Genomic DNA, 20,685 nt, shown 5'->3' on the forward strand with positions numbered 1-20,685 from the left:
CTAACTCACACCTATGTCTACTAAAATTGGATTGCAGAACTACTCAACCCAGTTGCATTCATTCATTTGCACATTCATTCGTTTTCCAAAATCTAACCAATTTGGCCTCTACTTATTGGGCCAAAGAAAATAATACAATGGTTACATTAGACAATACTCCAACTCAGCAATCCAATTTCAAAGTGCAGAGGAGGGCCTGAATGCTTTAAGAGGGAAATGTGGCTACAGGAGGCATGGGTGAGATTTCACCTTGTTTATTTATGCTTTTATAAGGACACTGAGAATAATAATAAAACAGGATGGGAAAGAGAAAAATGTTGCTCCAGTAGAGAGATGGGTGGGTAGAACCTCCTCACTCTTTCCCTCCTTTTGATCTCAAGAAAAGCTCACTTTCTCTTGCTCACTCTCTCTTTAAGGAACAAAAATAAACTGTCTCCTGAGTAATAAAGTCAAGACACTTGCCAGTAAAAATTGGTTAAGGTCATCACTTTTGAAGGTCAAATGAGTTTTAGACAAGATGTCATGTGGAATCACTATTCAGCACGTTTAGTTAAATGGTTAAAAATAATAAAAAATAATGACAATAGTGGAGTTATATTTTTTAAAAGGCAGAAGTCAGAAAATGAGAGAACCAGATGTCTAGAAGGAATGCTGGGAAATGCTGAAGAGAAGGATTTCTCCCGCCACCCCAAACATAACCTTCCCCTAGGATCTTTCCAGACTCATTGTCAGTATCTAATGCCTATACAACATTGTACATCTTTTACACGTGTGTTTTGCCATGCAGTTCGCTTATTTATTTTAATAAAAGAGACCCAATGGGGAAAACTTTTTTTAAAGGATCACAATTCATGTTGACCTGAAAGTGAAGATGTTCCAGGTCCCTCGTGTGCCCACCCTGTCTAAACACCCAAAAGACCCCAGGAGTTGTGTTGCTCTGTGACTAGATGGCAAGAGAAAGAAAGCAGCCTGACAGTCGGTTTGCCTGAAAATGATACCATTGATTTAAGTGAGATGCCACAATCTAACGTTTCCAGAGGAACATCCCTGTTTTTGATAAAATAGACTATGAACAAGTCAGAGCAAAGGGGCTGTTCCTAGATGCAAATGAGCTCTCATAGGACGTCTCTGGGATCCCAAAACAAATGCAGAACCGTGCTGACAGTTGGGTCTGAGTTCCAGGGCATGTTCCGTCCTCTCACACGGCCACGTGGGCAGCGAGGCCTCATCCTTTTTATAATCTGCTTGCTTTTACCAGACACAGCATACCCTTACAACCAAAAAATCTCCTGTGCCAAAGGATGCTTGGAAACTCCAGCAAGGCCACTGCAAGACTCAAGTTCCAAGTATTGCTCACTGCCAGTGACAATTAGAACAATCTGAAAATGTTCCTCCCAGAAAAATACACTCTTTTTTGTTGTAACAGGGGTGTAAACGCCAGCCAATCTCTTTTGGCACCTAGAGCTATAAGTGGTTTCACTGTGCCACCTCTCGACAAAAACGCCCTCAATGAGCATCCTCCAAGGACTGGCTTTGAAAGGGGGTTTCGCGTATCAGGTTAATGCATGCACTTGGCACGGCCCAACTTTCGCACCAAGGCTCTGGGGTATGGGGTGATAAGAGCCAGGTTCTGTTTGTTAACGATAAGGCAATTATTTCTTTGGTACTTCGTAGAAGGAAAAATGAAAATCTTACAGCAAAGATTCAAACAAGGATCCCTAGGGAGACAACGGACCTCATAGGTTGGAAAAGTTGTTTTTTTTTTTTTTTTATCCCCCCTTCGCAGGAGCAAACAAATGACCCATTGAGAGCCACAGAACAGCCAAGGCTAAGTTACTGACAAACACGCTGTCAGTTGGCTCCCCTAGAAGCTCTGGATAACTTAGGGAGGGGAAGATGGGAGCCAGAGGGAGGAGAGACAGAAAACAAGACAGACATAAAATGAGAGGAAAGGAAGGAGAGAAAAGCCTGTAAGTGGAAGGGAGTAGAGAGACTGTAAAGAAGTGAGAGAGGAACAAAGGGCTGGGAATGGAATAGGAAGGAAAAGAGCACCGTGTGCTGATGTATGGTTGGTAGCACTTCCCAGGCATTTGGAGTGTGAAGAGGTCCATGTACTTGGTTAAACATGACATCTTATCTTCACTGACCCCCAACCAACATTTACTGTTTCCTTCCATTTTAAATGTAGACAAGCCACATTAGTATTATGGGTCCATAGGAGTCACTGGACCATCAATGGGATCCATGGCAATTAAAAAAAAAAAAAAGGCAAAGAACCTCCAAACACTGGGAAGGTATTAGGCATCCTCTCACTTCGCAGACAACATACTTCAGAGGATAAGTATGCATGATTTTCAGTTTGGAAAGGAGAGGCTTTCATTTACTCCCTGGGTCAGGCTTTCTGCCTTCAGGCCAAGGTTTCTTAACTTTCCCTGGAATTCTCTAATGTGCAACAAGTTTAGGCATCAAATGCCAAGAAGCTTTTAGGAAGTATTTCTCAGGGTCATCCCATTTGATTAACAGCTAAGAGTTAGTTCCACAGCTTTAAGGGCCAGATCCAGCATGATAATTTTGCTCAGCTGGTTCCCACTGAGCCTGTAAAACTCAAAAAAAAAAAAAAAGGTTGGCTGTGGCGTCCCAAAGAAGCAGGTCTCTGAAGCCTCAATGTTAGTTTTCTACTAGGGAAAACGCTCTGAAGAGACCAAGATATTCTACAGACAGAATAGATCTCAGTCCAAGCAACTGGGCTTCTGCTTCTTCCTCCTTGTCCTTGGAATTACATCATAGAATCTTGGTTCCATGGCACTACAAATCCCACAGTCAGGGTAGGCCAGCAGCCAGAATCCAATAGATCATTGGCCCTAGGACCTATAGGGTCATCTGCTGGTTATGGCCCTGTACAGATGTGGGTAGACAGCAGCTGAGCCCATGCCCTCAGAAATTCCCACCTCTTGTTCTGGCATCCGGGTCAGCCTGGTCAACTGATGGTGACCACGCAAACTCACCAACAGCTCTTTCTCTCCTCGTCTCTGGGTGCTTGGTTTCTGAGAGCAACTGATCTGTCTCTGTTTCAGAAGTTTCTAAGCCAAAGCCATCTCCCACCCCAAGAGGCAGGGAGACCTTACACTGCAACTTGGAGCTACCTTTAAGCTGGATTAAGTTGAAAATCTTCAGAATGGACATCACGTTCAAAACTGCCTACTTTCCCAGGGGTTAAGAAGTGGGGAGGCACAGCTCTACCTTCTCTGCAGAGAAGGAATGTTTCTACCTGACAGGAAGAGTTCAGGGGGCTCGAAAGATAAGGTGGGCCCATGTGTAGGCAGGTGCCGGCCATCGGGGTGGAGCAGGTCAGGCACAGGATGGAGAAAGATAAGAAAGATGTGCCCCAACCCAAACCACCGTCACTCAGGCTTTCCTCACTGTCTAATTTGCTTCTTGTCTCAGTGATGGGAATTAGGCAATTGCTTTAAAAACTCAGAAGCTACCATAAAAATAGAAAATTACTGCTTCCTGTCATGACCAAATATTAAACACAGTGCACACCTAATGACTCTATCCCTCCCCAGGGAAGAAGCTTTATGAACAATAAAATCCCAGCAGACTTTCAGTGTTTGGGTTTGGAGGTCTCATTATGGGTTCACTGATCCAATACAATTTACAAGCTCAATGGACGCCACTTGAAGTGAAAACCACCAGCCCAGAGTTATAAACGGGACACCTACAGTGAAACTAGCATTTTATTCTTCATCAGGGAGTGGAAAGAAGAAAGGGAGGTCTTTAGGAGAAAGGCATTGGGGTGCAAGTCACTAAGGTAAATGTTTCTGATTGCCTGAGTAGGAATCAAGGTCAGACACCACTAGAAATGCAAGGCAATGGATAGAAAGCAAGGGAGGCCCAAAAACTGAAGGCAGGAAGAGGAAAGGTAAACAAAAGAAAAAAAAGGGGATGGAGACAAGGGTGGTGGATTAAAGGCAAGTAAAGGAAGCAGAGGTAGGGTTAACTGTGCCATCCTTTTCTACATAGGTTGAATCTACATGACATCATATTTTCAAAGTCAGATTTTTTTTTTCTTCAGTTCACTACATTATCCAGAAACAGGTCTAAAGGGTGGTTACTCTTCATCCTGTGCCTTGCCAGCTGGAGGATAAAATGCATTAGCCACTCTATTTGCTTGGGCAAGCATCAAGCAGACTGTTAGCGTTAAATCGAAGTAAAGTCTGGCTCTTGTTCAAGCGTCAGCCACAACCAAGAAGGGAGAGTGGAGCTTCTCCTTCACCTTTAACTCTGTGCAATTTATCACTCGAGCCTAAACAATCCCACATGTTTAAAGCGCTGGAGAAGGAGACTTGGGGAATGCTAAACAAAGGCTTTTAGGGAAGTCAGAATTAAAGTGCACAGGGGCTGGACAGTGGACACTAAGCAAAAGCAATCCAGGGGAGGTGACAAGTCCATAAAGCAGGGTCTAGACAGGCCATGAGACCAAGGCACTGAGAGGTGACAAAAAAGGAGGGAAGAGACTGAACATGAGGAGTGAGTCTGTGAGGAGAAACTGACAAAGAGAGGGAAATGCTGATGGATCCCAATAATGCTTTCTGCTCACCTGTCTGCCTTTTAAATGAATCTCCTACGTGTGAATCAGCTTCTGCATAGATCAGAAGGCAAAGGTTATGAGCCCCAGATAAAGATTTAAAAATCACTAAAATAAAGGAACCATAGCATATGCCGATTGGCCGAGGTCAGTTATGGCCACACAACACCTCTCCCCTTCCACACATTGAGAAAGGACCATTACTTTCCAACTCCTCACATAAGAAACTAGGATTCAGATAGGTCTGCCAGATAAAATACAAGATGCTCAGTTCATTTTAAATTTCAAATAAACAATGAATTATTTTTTGTATTAGTATATCCCAAATATTACATGGGACAGACTTATGCTGAAAAATGATTCATTGTTTATCTGAAATGCAAATTTAACTTGGATATACATACTAAAAAAATCATTCATGTTTATCTGATATTTATATTTAAATAGCATCCTAGTTTTTACTTGCTAAATATGGCAACTCTAGATTCAATGAAAGGGAAGAAATGAATGAATGAATGAATGAATGAATGACAGAGGAGTAAGCAAACCAGTGCTGTTATCAAATTTTACTGTGGTTATTATCTACTATGAGAACAACAGCCACTTTGAGTCCTCAGCTCACATGTAAGAAATCTATTTCCTGTGTGTATCTTCTGAAGTGAGAAAATACTTTTTGCATGTAAGAAATGGGATCCACACAAAATCACTGATTGTAGTAAAGTGAAATGCCATCAGTTTGCCCCAAGCCATGTGCTTGAAAGGTAATGAATCCTCAAACCTTCAGTAAATCCTCCAAGCCTTCAGTGCAGTTAGAAGCCTTGTAATTCAGCCACAATCTATTCTATGTGAAACCCGCTGTTTCTCTTGTCCCTTTCCTTGCAGAGACCACCCCAGTTTTGTTCTGGGAGCTGGAGACCTTGTCTCTTATCCTAGCTGAGTCTTTGACCAGCTACACAGCTCCTGAAATTGTTGATCTTCAATTGGGTTTTCTACTATGTAATGTGGGATAGCATTTCCAGTCTGTAGCTAAAATGAATTGTGCACATCGCTTTCAATTAATTAGAAGAACATCCTGTACAATTGTGCATAAAGCACCAAAACAGCTCACCATTTATCTCCATAGAGACCCACCATGGGGCTTTTCTGGAGGGGCTACATGGAAGTAGCAGCATTCAAAGACAAATAGCCCCAGCCCCCATCTCATTGCCATCTTGAGAGTTCTCTGTTTTAAAAGTCCTGGCTACTTAGCGGCTTTTTAAGATACTAGTCCCAAAGTGTTGGTTCCATCTCTGCAAATTCCTCCATTTCTGTCATCACATCAGTGATGCCTCTCAAAGGCTCTTGTTAAATGGGGGCAGCGGCTGCATTTCTTACCAGCTCCTGCTCCTTGGTGGTCTCGAGAGGACAGGAAAGTTTGCCTTCAGTGGAAATTTTGAGTTTAGAACAAAACTTCTTGGAGGACAACGATTTCATCAGTGACCCAGTCCGGAATGATGAAATGCTGACTCCTTATAAGCTTTGGTCTAGGTTGGCTGACAAGCTTGGAGCCTCTCGTCACTCAGCTACTTCTCTTTCTGATCAAATGTCCCCTCCGATTGCAACTCTAGGTCAATGTGCAGAAGACAGCAACAAAGAACAATTCTGACAAGATTCTAATTTGCAAACAAATCATCTAGTCAATCCCTAGTGGGTAGAATCCTAAATCTGTGAATCATCTGTGGATAACTTCCTTCTCTCCTTGGTATACAGGTCTCATTTCCCAACCATTTGACATGCCAGTCTCTTAGCTGAGTCAAAAATAGACCCAAAGAACTTATCCAGCCCTGTTCACTCCAATAGAAGAAGAAAGATAATAACCAGCAGTTTTGGGAAGTCCTCTTTGGGTAAATATATAGTCTTATCCTAATCTTTCCCAGGCTCCAGGACCTTTGTTCCTCCTAAAGCCAACTGGATAAGTTTGCAAAGAGATGCCTTTTCTAAAAAGAAATACCTACTTCTTATTTCCAGCATAGCACAATTTTAGAGTACTGTTCTTCTGCTCCTTGACTCATCCACTTCCTAGCAAATCTGCTATTTAATCACAACACACAATTTTATAAGGAAGACGCTGGAAGTTGAAGCATGGCATCATCTGTTCTAATAATGATGTACATCCAATTGGTCCTCGGATTTTCACTGGGAATTGATCCAGAGGTCTTGGGCAAGCGCTTTGAATGAGAGAATGCCAGTCATGGTGAGTTGGTTTTCATCTTTCTGCCTCTTTTCTAAAGAATTACTTATAAATGGTTTGGATTCTGGCCTGAGTTTCTGCTTTCTCACAAACATCCAGGCTACTAAAAAATTCACAGATTGCCAGATGGTATAACAGCAGTTCCCTGCAACGAATCTGAGCTTCCCAGTGAACAAAGAAGACGCGTACTCATGGGGACAAGTGGCAACATCAGCAAAAGCTTTGGAGTGGTGAGTGTACGCGGGGGGGTGGGAAGCAGGGTGTAAAGAGGTGAGAAAAAGGACCTTTTCCCTCCAGTGACTGATACCAGAGTATCTGGCAGGGAAAAAACTTTCTAGCAGGTTCCCCTACTTCATTCTCCATTTTCCAATCCATCTTCAGAGTTCTCTCTCTCCAAAATACCAGCCTGATCATGAAATGGCACAACTCAAAATCCTTCTACAGCTTCCATCACCAACAAAGTAATGTCAAAATACTTTTGTATGGGCATATAAAGTCCTCCAAAATCTGGGCCCAAATACTCTCTCCAAATTCTCTTACTATCTCCCTTCACATGTACCCATGTACCTCTAAAACTATGTGCAGGTTTAGGAAATTCTTTCCTTTCCAGGTGTCTTTTCCAACACACTTTCTTCCTAGAAGGCCATTCAGCCCCAATTTGTGAATATTTAAGGTATAGCCATCACCCCACCTATCTCTGCCACGATGGAAATTATCTCCGCACTTCAGATCTTCCAGAGTGCTTATCCTTTTATCTCTTTTATGGTACTTTTTGCATTTTGCATAGCATCATATTCATATCTGCACCTCCTTTGTTTTTCCATATAAACCCCAAGCTCTTAATGGGAAAGGTTTCTGTTTACTCAATCTTATTATCCCTAAGACCTCCTGCAAGGTCCATGACACAATAGGCCTTTAATAAATATTTACTAAATATAAGTAAGAATTTCACTCTGCTTCACAACCCTAGATACCTGTTCTTGGGCCTGTTCTGTACCTATCTGCCACTGGACATAAGACCACTAAGAGGTTGTAGAATGCAGGAAGTCACAGGAATGGTCCTATATGAACTGGCAGTAGACTCAATCACCCAAACTCTTCAATGCTTGGCAGTCAGAGATTAATCTGTGAATTAATATCTATGGAGTGTCTGTAGCATCCAAGCCACTGCAAAGATGCAACATGAGATACAGGATAATTGCACTGACTTTTTTTTAAAGCATCTGTTATATCATGCACTATGTGGGCACCTTACATTAATGTATGTCGCACAACTCCTCAAGGAGAGAGGTATTATTAACACCATCACAAAGCTAATAAATATTGGCGTCAAGATTTAAATGGCATGTGATGTCTGATATCTAAGAATTATAATACAATTGGAAATGTAAAGCAAGCATGAAATAGGTAAAATAAATAAATAATGCCCATACCCCTGAACAAGAGTAAGTATTTGTAATAAGGGTCAAGGAAAAAGATTTTCACTACAAGAATTAATATCTTTGAAGAAGTAGAATCTGAACTAGGTCTTGAAAAAGGGATAGGATTTATATTGGCAGAGTGCTTGGGGTGGGTATTCCAGGTGGAGATAGTGTATACAAAGGAAGAAAAGAGGAAAAATTCAAGATCTGTGTTCTGGACAGGGGGATTCACAGAGAAAGAATGTTGGGACCCAACTACCTTCCATTGACCTAGTCTTCGGAGCACTTTTTGTATTTTGTGAATGTGTATTTATTGGGTGCTTATTTACGCTGTATGCTCCATGTATTTATTTGGGTGCTTATTATGCTGTATGCTCCGTAAGAGCGGGAACCATGCCTCTTGTATTCCCTGATCTCTCACTGCCATTCACAAATATTTTTTGCCTGATGACTGAACAACACAAGGACTTAGCAAGTGAATAAATGAGGCAACGAGCCCATTTATACACGACTAAGCTAGTTTGCATCAAATCCTAAAGCTCCAGTGTCAGGATGCTGGCCAGGCAAGCAGAATAAGTGTAATTCTTAAACACTAACCCAATTACTTGAGTGAACTTTGCAGCACCACCTCTGCAATCATGAGGAGGAGAGTCATTTTCTCGAACAAAATTTTGTTTCTTTTTTACCACTTGGCTGCAGTGTCCTCCAGTGAAGAGCTTCAATCCATAGGGACACTCTTTCCCAGCTACAGAGTCCTTTACCTTACCTGTAATTCCCTGAAATGGCCAAGAAACTAATGATGGTTTTGCTAGGAAACAGCGGAATGAGATCATGGAAGAATGATGCATTCATATTGGATAAATAATCTGTGGTTTTTATTGAGAAAATCTAAACCCTCCCTGAGAGAATGAAATTTTCACTTAAAAAAAAAAAAAATACATTGCGTGCAGTGGCCCACACCAGTAATCCCAACACTTTGGAAGGCTGAGGTAGTAGGATCATTTGAGGCCAGGAATTCCTGAGACCAGATTGGGCACAGAGTAAGACCCTATCTCCATTAAAAAAAATAAAATTTAAAAGATAGCCAGGCATCGTGGCACATCTGTAGTCCCAGCTACTTGGGAGGATGAGGCGGGAGGATTACATAAGCCCAGGAGTTTGAGATTGAAGTGAGCTATGATTGCACCACTGCATTCCAGCCTGGGCAACAGAGCAAAACCCTGTCTCAAAAAAAAATTTTTTTAATATCCTGGGGCCAGGTTTCTGTGGGCTCTTCACAGTACTGGGTTCTCCCATACTGGAGATGAAGAGTCTGGACAGAGAAGACATATACATTAATAACTCCAGTAAATTACTGAGGAGCAGGGATGAATTAGCACACCTGACCCCCAAACTTGAGGCTTCAGCAAGAATCAGAGAAAGTAGAACTGGAGGGTAATATATTAGTCATCCATGAACCCAAGGCACTTCATTTTACAAATAGGGAAACTGAGGCACAGAGTGGCAACTCTTGACCTCTGTAACATTAGACAGCTAACTAGTGAATGTTCTGGGGCCCAACACAGGTCTCCTGGTCCTAATCCAAGGCCCTTTTTGCTGCACTGCACTACCCACTCCTCAGTCACGCCGAGAACTGACATTCTGTCAAATATGTCACATCATTGAATGTGACTCACACAATCTCAAGTTAAATGCTACTTCAGGGGCCAACAGGGCCCACTCCTTCTACAATAACAGATTCCCCCTCCAGTGTTCCTATCAGTTCTTCCAGATCACACCCACCAGGCCCTACCATCTTCACTGCTCTTAACTCTGCAGTTTTTCTTCCTATTATACCAAAATCTTTCTCTCTGTAATTTCTACCTATTGACTAAATTCCACTTTCACAGGCAAACTGACTATGTGACCTTGGCTGAGTGACATAACTCCTTAAGGCTGATCTTTCCTTCAAAGTTGAGACTTTCATCAACCTTGAGAATTCAGATTATTTTACTAGCACAAATGTCATAGCACAATGCCCAACATAAAATAAGTGCCAATTAACTGTTAGATCAATGTTATTATTGGTTTTATCTATCCTTCTCAGAGCCAGAAGTCTTCACTCAGGAGATAACACTACTGATATATCTGGTTTGCCCATTTCCGAGGAAAGGGAGGTAATGGTCACTTTGCAGACACAGGTCACCTTGTAGATATAAATCTCACCTGCAGCTCACCTCCAACTACTATCAAAATTCCATCTCTGCAGTGATTCTCTAAAAGTTTCCATCCCACAAATCGCACTTCACTGGAGTGAAGAAATACGCTTGAGAGAGAGGAAGAACAAGTACGCCCCAGGGGAAAGTAGATCCAAACGTATGCTTCAGTAGAACAAGGTACTCCGTGAAGCAGAGAGAGGCAGGAAGAGACTGTGTTAGACAGCAGGAGAAGGGCCAATGACAAGCCTGGAGCAAAGATGAGACCAGCAGATGACAATGCCCACACCAAGATGGTGAAGAGGAAAACATCATTAAAAACAAGAGTCATACCCGTCAGGATGACTACTCTCAAAAAAATTTTTTTTTAATTTTTTAAAAAGCAAGTATTGGTAAGGATGTGGAGAATTTGGAAACCTTGCTTGTGCTTATGCACAATATGGAAGAACAATAAGGAACTTCCATATTGTTTTCTACAGCAACTGTACTATTTTACATTGGCAGCAATGTAAAATAGCAGTGGTATTTTACACCGGTGGCAACGTAAAATAGTACAGCTGCTGTAGAAAACAATATGGAAGTTCTTTTTGAAAATGAAAATGTAATTACCATAGTCCAGCAATTCCACTTCTGCATATATTCTCCAAATAATTGAAAGCAGAGACTCAAACAGATACTCATGTCCACAGCAACATTATTTCCAGTAGCCAAAAGGTCAAAGCAACCCATTGCCAGATGAATAGACAAAATGTGGTTCATCCATACAATGGACTATCATTCAGCCTTTAAAAGGAAGGATATTCTGACACATGCTACAACATGGAGAGCCCTTGAGGTGATGCTAAGTGAAATAAGCCAGAAACCAAAAGATAAATACTACCTGGTTCCATTTACGTGAGGTGTCTAGAGTAGTCAACTTCACAGAGACATTAAATACAATGGTGGTTTCCATGTGCTTTTGGGGGGGTTAGAAGAGGGGTAGTGGGGAATTGTTCAGTGGGTACAGAGTTTCAGTTTTGCAAGATGAAAAGAATTATATAAATGAATGGTGGTGATAGTTGCACAACAATGTGAATGTATTTAATGCCACTGAACTATACACTTAAAATGACTGATGGTAAATTTTATATGTATTTTACCATAATTAATTCAAAAGAAAAAGAAAATGGTGTCAGGAAATCCCTTCATGGGCAGCTAAACCTCAGTTTATTCAGATCTTTTTGAATAAACCTTTTGAATGAAGGTCATTCTGTTGTTTGGTTGATTTCTCAAGAAAGAAAATAAACAAAAACACATCAACGCTTAAAATGGTCCTCCTGGGAACAGAGCTCAGAAATATATAAGACCAATGTCCAGGGACAAAAGATTGGGATATTTAGTGTGTGAGAAATAGGTTAGACCTCCTTTTTATTTATTTACTAGAAAATATCCTACCAGTACACACATGGATAGCCTACAAAGATTCAAAATAAATTCTTGCCCTCTCTATCCATCTGACTTTTTATGGGGTTGACAAGGACAGGAACAATAGGGACTCATCTTCCTTCTCCCACATTAGTCAGAGTATCCCTAAAGCCCTCTTCTCACAGATCACCAGATTATCCTGAGCCCCCCAGAGGCTCACCGGATCATCAGAGAACCTTCCAGATAGAGAAGAGAGTCTGAAGAGAACACAGTCCATAACAACCAAGTTTGAATTAGAGCTTCCCTCCAAAACACAAATGCAAATCCATTTAAGCCTTTTATTTTTATTTACCACACAGGCCTTTATAGACAAGAGCTCAGCTGAAGACCACAGTAAGGATGATGTTTCATTATTGTTTCTGGTTTGTTCTGTTCTGTTTTGGGGATTTTTTCCCCTGATGGGGACTTTGGATTTCTATACTAAAAATTAATCAGGAGACCCTTGATTCAGCAGCAAGTCCTGCTGCACTGTGTTTTGCCCTGGGCTTTTGGAGAGGGGCATAGTTGCCCAAGAATTCACACAAGCATACTGAAAAAAAAAACTGAAAATAGAAAATAAATTTATGTTTCTAGAGAGAGATTAAGGCAGGAAATAAATTTAGTATTGGGGAAAAAACTCCAAGTCTGGGGCTAAGTCCTGAGAAATGGAGAACTAAGTCCTTAATGGGGGATCTCCTATTGTAAACTCCAATGGTTTTCAATTAAAGGGCCACAAAGTAGTCAAAGTGATTTTTCATATTTCAAACAGCCTATTGGAAACAGAAGATCTGCCGGGGTATGGTCACATGGCCTCACCAGAAAGTCAAGTTGTTTTGTGTTTGAGCTGGAAGCCTCCCAAGTCAGTGTGGTTACACTGGTTATCTCACCCCAATCAAAAACCCTTAATTGGCCACTGACGGTATCAAGGGCATTTCTGAGAGGAGATGTTTTTCCTTCCCATTTTGTTATATGTTTTTGACTAATAAAAATGGAATTATAGCTGCATTATTACTTGTCCATAGTAGTTTGGAAGGCAAAGTCCTGCAAAACCCTGTGTTCACCAAGGAGGAAGCTTAAGGGGTCCTTGGTGGTGAAAAGCTGGGGAACCATCCTCTCCCTCTCCCCGGAACATGCACATTTCAAGGTAATAAACAGACTTCTTCTGAGCCAGAGTGGAGCGTGCCTGTTGTGTGAGAAAATGCAAAGACAGACAGTGTAAATTAACTGCATCTGGTGAGGTTAGGTGAGAAGGGGGAGGAGATAATTAGTTGGCATTATAGGAACAAGGGCAAAGAACAGAATTCTATATTTACGCAGAGGAAATCCAAAATAGACTACTTTGCACCCATTTGGGGCTTGTGAGGGAACTCACTGAGTTGGCAGATGGACGCAGAGACCAGATGCAAGGCTGATCCAAACCAGTGGATACTATGAGCACCATTCCCACCTTCAACAAATGGAAACCTGACTTCATGCCATTTACCTCTTTTTTAAAATTTATTTATTTATTTATTTATTGAGACAGGTCTCGCTCTGTCATCCAGGCTGGAGTGCAGTGGCATGATCACAGTTCTCTGCAGCCTCCACCTCCTGGGCCTCAGTGATCCTCCTACCTCCGCCTCCCGAGTAGCTAGGGCCACAGGTGTGCACTACCACACCTAGCTAACCTTTTTAGTTTCTGTAAAGATGGGATCCCACTATGGTGCTCAGGTTGCTTCATGCCATTTTACTTCTGAAAATGAAGGCAAGAAGGCTAAGGTAAACCCAAAAGACATTCAGGAGCGATAAGACAAGGTTTCAGTGAGAGAACAGTTATCTTCAAACAAAAGCCCTACCATAAGCAAGCTAAACAAATGCATCTGTTTGTAGTAAAGTGGGCTTCCTTAAAACCTGATACTGGACAATTTATAGTACCCTTTGGTATGTATGTTTCCATGTGTAGACATGCAACATTTAGGAAGTAACGCATATATCGAGTGATGCAGAGACATCACTGGGCTATTTTGTTGTGCATAGGATAGTAAAAATAAAGGCCACAGTCACATAAAACTCGTAATCTGCAGCCAAGATACAATTTCTACTTTCTCAGAAGAATTTAAAGCATGCTAGCACAAACTATGAAGGCGCCTAATACGAAAATCTTTTCTTTCTATTGATGCAAAGATACTTTCTTTTGTTCATGTGGTGTGTGTATTACATAGGAAGAAAACATGAGCATATTCAACTTTATCGGTGAATGCAGTTAGATGTAGTTCTTTAAAGTAGGAGCTCCTGCTTAGTGCAGAGCCATTAAGGTGTGTACTTACGAGAAGCAAGGTTCAGATGAGTATTTACAGGTTTGCAAACATTTCTAAAGCTGGTTTATAGGGTGTTTATTGCAAAAAAGGATGTAACAGTCATGAGATTAGAGTACTTTCTTAAAAGAGAAGCTAAAGATAGCAGAAAAGACTAGATGAAGATTAGTGAGCTCAGTCGACAGGCCGGAAAGGACAGGGTCTAGGCTGCTCTCATATGCCTCCAGTCTCCCAGAGAATCCCTGGGAAACAGAAATGAACAGATCCAACTCATCAGGACAGAAAAACTGCTGGGAGAATGAGGTTGTGGCCATGGAGAGAGCACAGTCTGGAAGTAAGGACAGCTTAGCTGTGTTTTTTTTGTTTTTTTTGTTTTTTTTTTTTGAGACAGAGTCTCACTGTCTCTCTCTGTCACCCAGGCTGGAGTTCAGTGGTATGATCTTGGCTCACTGCAATCTCTGCCTCCTGGGTCCAAGCGATTCTCCTGCCTCAGCCTCCCAAATAACTGGGATTACAGGCATGTGCCACCATGCCTGGCTAATTTTTGTATTTTTAGTAAAGACAGGGTTCCATTGTGTTGACCAGGCTTGTCGCAAGCCTCCAACCTCAAGTGATCTGCCCACCTCGGTCTCCCAAAGTGCTGGGGTTACAGGCATGAGCCATGGCACCCAGCCTGGAAGTAAGGACAGCTGTGTTCTAATGCCAGTTCTGCCCAGCCAGCTGCGCAACCACGGGCAAGTCATGCCACCACTCAGGGTTCAGACTTTTCATCTATAAGATGAGGAAGATGACTGACTCCAAATAGTCCTTGCGACTCTCTATATTTAAGCCTCTCTGTACTTTCAAAAAGACCAGAGCGACCCCAATAGCTCCCTAAAATGCAGCTCATTGGAAACTTCTAAAATGGCAAAGACACTATACATATCCAACAAACATTTTATATCTGCCTATCATCCTCTTCAAGCATCTCAGAGAACACTGCAAAGCTGCCATTGATATTTCAGTAGCCTCTTGAAGCCTACAGCAGTGACAGCACTCCCTAACCCATCATTACATTATTGAAGAACAGAGATGCTGAGTGCTTTGTCCAAGGTCAGAAGCTAGGACAAGATCAGAGTTCCAGCCTCCTCAGTTCCTAGGCTATGCTATACTTTCCACTAAGAAAGCAAGCAGGCTTTCTGGGAAGAATGCCAGAGGTTCCATTCTCCCAACTGAGAATTCGTTGGAATATTGGAATAACAACTTTGGAGACTGTGGTCTCTCCAATCCATTTCAGGACCTGGCTAGAAATGTGAAAACCCAAAGAAAGAAGCAATAGGGAATTATTCCGTTTTTTAACGAAAGAGAAAAAAATTAGGGGTGGGAATATGGGGTTTCTTAAAAATTACATGATTGCTGGAAGTTAATTTGGTATTTCTTCGTTGGTTTGTAAGTTCTGTTTCCAATCACAAAAACAGACAGCTGAGGATGCCTAAATCACATTTCAGTGAATTAGTGTCTTGTCCCAAAGAATGTTTCCCATTCTGAATATAACATAGAACCCAGAATGCAATCCTCCGTAGTAGAAAGGAATCTCCCTCAACGCAACAGAGAGCTTATCATATCCCCTAAACCATAATCTAAATTGATAATCTTCCAGCCAAACAGCAATCATGGAGAATAATGAAGCGGGTGCCACTTAACTTGGGGCACACTGCCTCTTCTAGAAAACTGATTGAGACCATACCCTGCCAGAGAGGAGAGGCGCCATTGCTTATATCCTGCACCACACATACTACTTCTGAGGCTGAAGCTGGTGCACCTGGAAAAGACTCCGCCACAGATTTACAGAAACGTGTTCCAAAGGAAGATTCTAGCTTCTTGCAAGAAAGGCCAGCATGAGGAGGCCCTTGTTGGACGAGTTTAGTGTCTTGAAATAACATGAAACCAACCTGACAGCAAAGCTCCGTGGATCAGTACTCAAAAGGTTCATGAAGAAAAGGAACCGCAAATGATTGAAAAATCACTTTTTCCCCCTACCTGTCAATTATGACTGGGTCCGATGGAGTCTCATTTCGGTTTCCACAGCTTTTCTTTTCGCAGCATCGACTGTAGATTGGGAAGGAACCAAAAGAATGAAAGAAATTTATTAAATCAAGAAAATGCAATGAGCACATGACAAGAACATTCTGGATTTTTGTTGTTGTTGTTTTCCAGACAGTGTCTGGCTCTGTCACCAGGCTGGAGTGCAGTGGCTCGATGGCTCTGTCTTGACTCCCTGCAACCTCCGCCTCCTGGGTTCAAGTGATTCTCCTGCCTCAGCCTCCTGACTAACTGGGACTACAGGTGTGCACCACCGCGCCTGGCTAACTTTTTTTATTTTTAGTAGAGATGGTTTTTTAGCATGTTGGCCAGGCTGGTCTCGAACTCCTGTCCTCAGGTGATCTGCCCACCTCGGCCTCCCAAAGTGCAGGGATTACTGGCATAAGCTGTAGCACCTGGCCACAAGAACATTCACAAAGATAAATCTGTCTTGGGGGGAAACAACACACACTGGGGCCTGTCAGAGGGGTGGTGCCAGGAGGGAGAGCCTCAGGAAGAATAGCTAATGGATGCTGGGCTTAATACCTGGGTGATGGGTTGATCTGTGCAGCAAACCACCATGGCACACGTTTACCTATGTAACAAACCTGTACATCCTGCACATGGGCCCCTGAACTTAAAGTAAAAGTTGAAGGAAAAACAAAATGAATCTAAGGTAGCTTCCCAACTATAAGCTGCTTGAGGGCAGGATTTGTGACCATGTTTTTTAAGATAAAAAATTAAAAACACTGAACCCGAAGCCAAAATATACTCAAATTCTCACTCTATGACTTAGAAGCTAATTCTCAACTTTCCTATGACCCATATTTGTAATCAGAACCACAGAAGGTTGGATTTAAAGGTCAATAAGGTCACTTCCAGATTGCTATTCAATGATTTTATGATTATTTTAGGTCTTTGTGGCTCAATAAATATTTGAAGAAAGGAGAAGAAGGAAAATATATAAAATAGACTGTAAATAGCTGCCTGGATTACTGTAAACCTTATTTACATAACTTCTTTCTCCAGAGATCTTGGTATACTTTATAAACATTTATTCATTCACTTATTTCCATCATTTTTCAAAGATTAAAGAGGAAGACCAGAACTATGGTATACATTTTAAAATAGGAGGAAAATGAGGCAAGGAGCTGTAGGATGATAGCTCCAATAATTTTCACCAAGTCGGAAACAGAAATGGTATCCCACTGTTTGTAAGTCCCAGTTCTGAAAACTCCACTTCCCAAGATGTCCCCCCTTGTGCTGAGTACCTGGTAGAAAGACCTCAATAAATGCTGATAGGATTAGCTGAGATGGAGATAAAGAAGATCCCCTGGGGCAATGACAACAAACAGAAAGTACCCCCTAGGACCTGAGAGGGGAGCAAACCACTGCAATCCAAAGGTATCTATTCGAAAATACCTAGACCAATGTGAGAAGGGCAAAGAAAGCTTGCTGGTAAGAAGCACTGGGAATTCACTTCCTTACAACCAGGTAGCCCATCTGCTGCTTATCAGAGGTACAGACTTCTGAATACCTCTCAGCTCATCTCAGGCACATGGTCCACTATCAACTATAGTTGGCTAAGGATGTAGCCTTGACATGGCTTTTTAAAAAAATCCTTATCATCCATACTGGTTGGAGAATAGGCCTAAGAAGTAAGCACGCTAACAATAACCAAACTATATGTGAGCATTGCCCTTTCCATGGTAGTTTTTCTGTAGCCTAAGTTTGACACGATACCTTAGGAAGATTGCTGAACTCAGAATCAGCGTTCTGATATCCAAGCTGTCACCAACCAGCTTCACAAATTTAGTCATATGTCTTTAACCCCTCTGGGCTTTTTCTTTCTTATGAATAAAGTGAAAGTGTTGGATTTGATTCTCTCTAGAGTCTCTTCTAGGTTTAAGTTCATGACGCTAGGGGATTCCATGAGCACCCTTTGAAAGTGGTGATAACATAAGGAAAAAAGGGAAGTCATGTGACAGCAGAAACCCAAAGGCCTAACACCAACCCAGTCTTAGATTTTTTTTTTTTTTTTTTTAACAGGGTTTCCCTTTGTTACTCTGGCTGGAATGCAGTGACATAATCATGACTCACTGCAGTCTCAACCTCCCAGGCTTAAATGATCCTCCTTTCTCAGACTCCCATATGTAGCTGAGACCACAGGTGCACACCACCACACTCGGCTAATTTTTGATTTTTTATTTTGGTAGGCACAGGGTCTTGCTGTGTTGCCCAGGCTGGTCTTGAACTCCTGGGATCAAGCTATCTGCTCACCTCGGCCCCCCAAAGTGCTAGGATTATAGGCGTATGCCACCATGCCCAGCCCCAGTCCTAGCTCTGTTGCTCTCTGCAGCTCATTTGCCCTCTCTGGTTCTCCAAGAATTAAACATAAATATCTTAAAACTTTTTAAACCCATCTCTTTCATGGGTGTGGATTCGCCAGTGAATAAGTCTACCATCCTTAGAAAGTGAAATATACTTGAGAGATGCTTAAACATTTGCAGCAAATGGGCACAATGAGGTTTTAAGAAATTTAATCAAATTAGTAGGAAGGAAAAGAAAAATGGTCTCAACTTTCTTAAATACTACAGTTTGCCACTGGGACTTTCTGAAATAATATTTGGCCTTTGAAATTATATTAGGTCTTAACTTTTAAAATTTCAATCCATCCCAAGATTAACACCAATAAAAATGCAGGCCAGCTGCTCTCCCACCTCCTAAAGCCTTGTCTCTCTTCCCAAATCCCTACGCCCCCACCCATTTCTCCCACCTTTCCTGTTTCTAGAATATTGCTTATGTCAACATAATACCTTTGCAGTTAAGGCAAACCATTTTTCTTAGCAACACAGTTTCAAAAGACCCATACATGCTAGCTACCTACAGACCTTCAAGCAAGACTCTCCCCTTTGACATCACCAGCATGTCAACCTAACCCCAAATATGTGTGCAATGCCGGGTACAATTTAATTACAAGAGCACACACTGTCAGAATGTGCCAATCTGTTTAGTTTGGGTAGGAATGATTCTGAGGGGGCTGAGTAAGTTTGCAAAATTGTTCAGCTCAATTCAGCTGCCTTCCGTGGGGATTTCCTCTGGAGGAAAAGAAAAACAGATAAAAATGTAAGCCTGGTGCCAGTGTAGTATAACGTAGGGAATGAACTTGGGAGGAAATGATATTCAAAGAAAAATGCAGATAAACTTTAGGATCCAATCCTCCATTTTCCAAAAGTAACATATTTAAATATTATCTCTAATGTTGATATTCAGCACAAAACATACATAGAAGACACTCACTTGGCCATTGAACTATAATAGTAAAGGTATAAAAATAATAGAACTTGGTTGAATTAGCCCCATTTGAGCCCATCTTAACATTTTTCTAGGTCTGTGAGTTGGCCAAAGCAAATTATTATATTTTTTTTTTAGAGAAAAGTTCTCATTAATATGTTCTAGTCATTCTTTGTTTTTAACGGCATTCAGTCCTCCCGCCAGCAATATTAGCACAAGCAATGGGAAGTGGAGAACCTGAGATGTTTGTGAACCTACACTCCCCAAACAGTGTGGAACAGCTAACAAACCAGGTCCCTGAATTACTCAGATAAATTTAATTCTGCCTTCCCTTTGCTGTGTAGACAAAGCCTGAGTGACCAACTTCAGGTTCAGCTACTTTAGTTAAAAGGCTAGGATTATTCACCAACAAGCAAGTCTGACATTCTCAGTAAGTGTTTTCTAAAACTGACTCTAAGATAAAAAATAATAAAACAAAGAGAAGAGGAAACTGAGCTTGGCAATAGGTTAAGATTGTGTTCGTAACAACCCCAGAGAGACTCAGAGGTGCTCTTTTTTCTTAATGAATGAAAATGGAAGCTGTTCCACTGTTTCTCTCTGGCGTGGTTTGGTTTATTTTATTCTAGTACTTATTTGGAAAACGTTTTACTTGAAACACTGAATTTATTCTCCCCATCTCCACCCGGAGTCTTTGAAGGAGAGAGAAAAAAATAAAACAAGTTAGAAGTGGGAGGTGGGGAAACATGAGAACTCTTATCACAATCCTGAATCATACCTGCATTTTTCAGAAAGGGAAAGAGAAAAGATGGCTGAGGAAGGGGAAAAAGCCCCAGCGTTGGACGGAGGGTGTCCAGTCAGCCAAACTCCAGCTCACGGCAAGTGTGTCTCTTATCCCCTCCAAAATAGTTTTTAAAATTCAACCTTCAACTTTCAAAAATCTGTCTCTAATTTCAAACTCAAATAAGCGCACAGCATGGTGGCTTTTGTTTTGTTTTCTTCTCCCCAACTCCTCCCTGCGATTGCATAACAAAAGTGTCTAAATTCACACCATCTGGCCGATAAAGACACTGGCCCCACTGCCCGGCTGGCCCATCTGATTAGGGCCCTGTCTAGCCTGCGCCTTGTGGCGAAAAGTCACAGCTGTGGGGTTTGCTCGAGC

At 41.7% G+C, this 20,685-nt stretch overlaps 1 protein-coding gene across 5 annotated transcripts in view; it reads right to left on the bottom strand.

Annotated features, from left to right (window-relative positions):
- Positions 1-20,685, bottom strand: part of EBF2 (early B cell factor 2) — a 202,295-nt gene that overhangs the window by 173,841 nt on the left and 7,769 nt on the right. For 4 of the 5 annotated variants that reach the window (XM_025394005.1, XM_025394006.1, XM_025394008.1 and 1 more), the window contains exon 6: positions 16,191-16,259. The exons of the other annotated variant lie outside the window; for it this stretch is intronic. In XM_025394005.1, the coding sequence (XP_025249790.1) occupies positions 16,191-16,259 (69 nt within the window). The remainder of the gene's footprint in view (positions 1-16,190; positions 16,260-20,685) is intronic. 5 annotated transcript variants of the gene reach the window in all.

The sequence above is a fragment of the Theropithecus gelada genome, chromosome 8 (genome assembly GCF_003255815.1).
Source record: "Theropithecus gelada isolate Dixy chromosome 8, Tgel_1.0, whole genome shotgun sequence".
NCBI classification, from domain to species: Eukaryota; Metazoa; Chordata; class Mammalia; order Primates; family Cercopithecidae; genus Theropithecus; species Theropithecus gelada.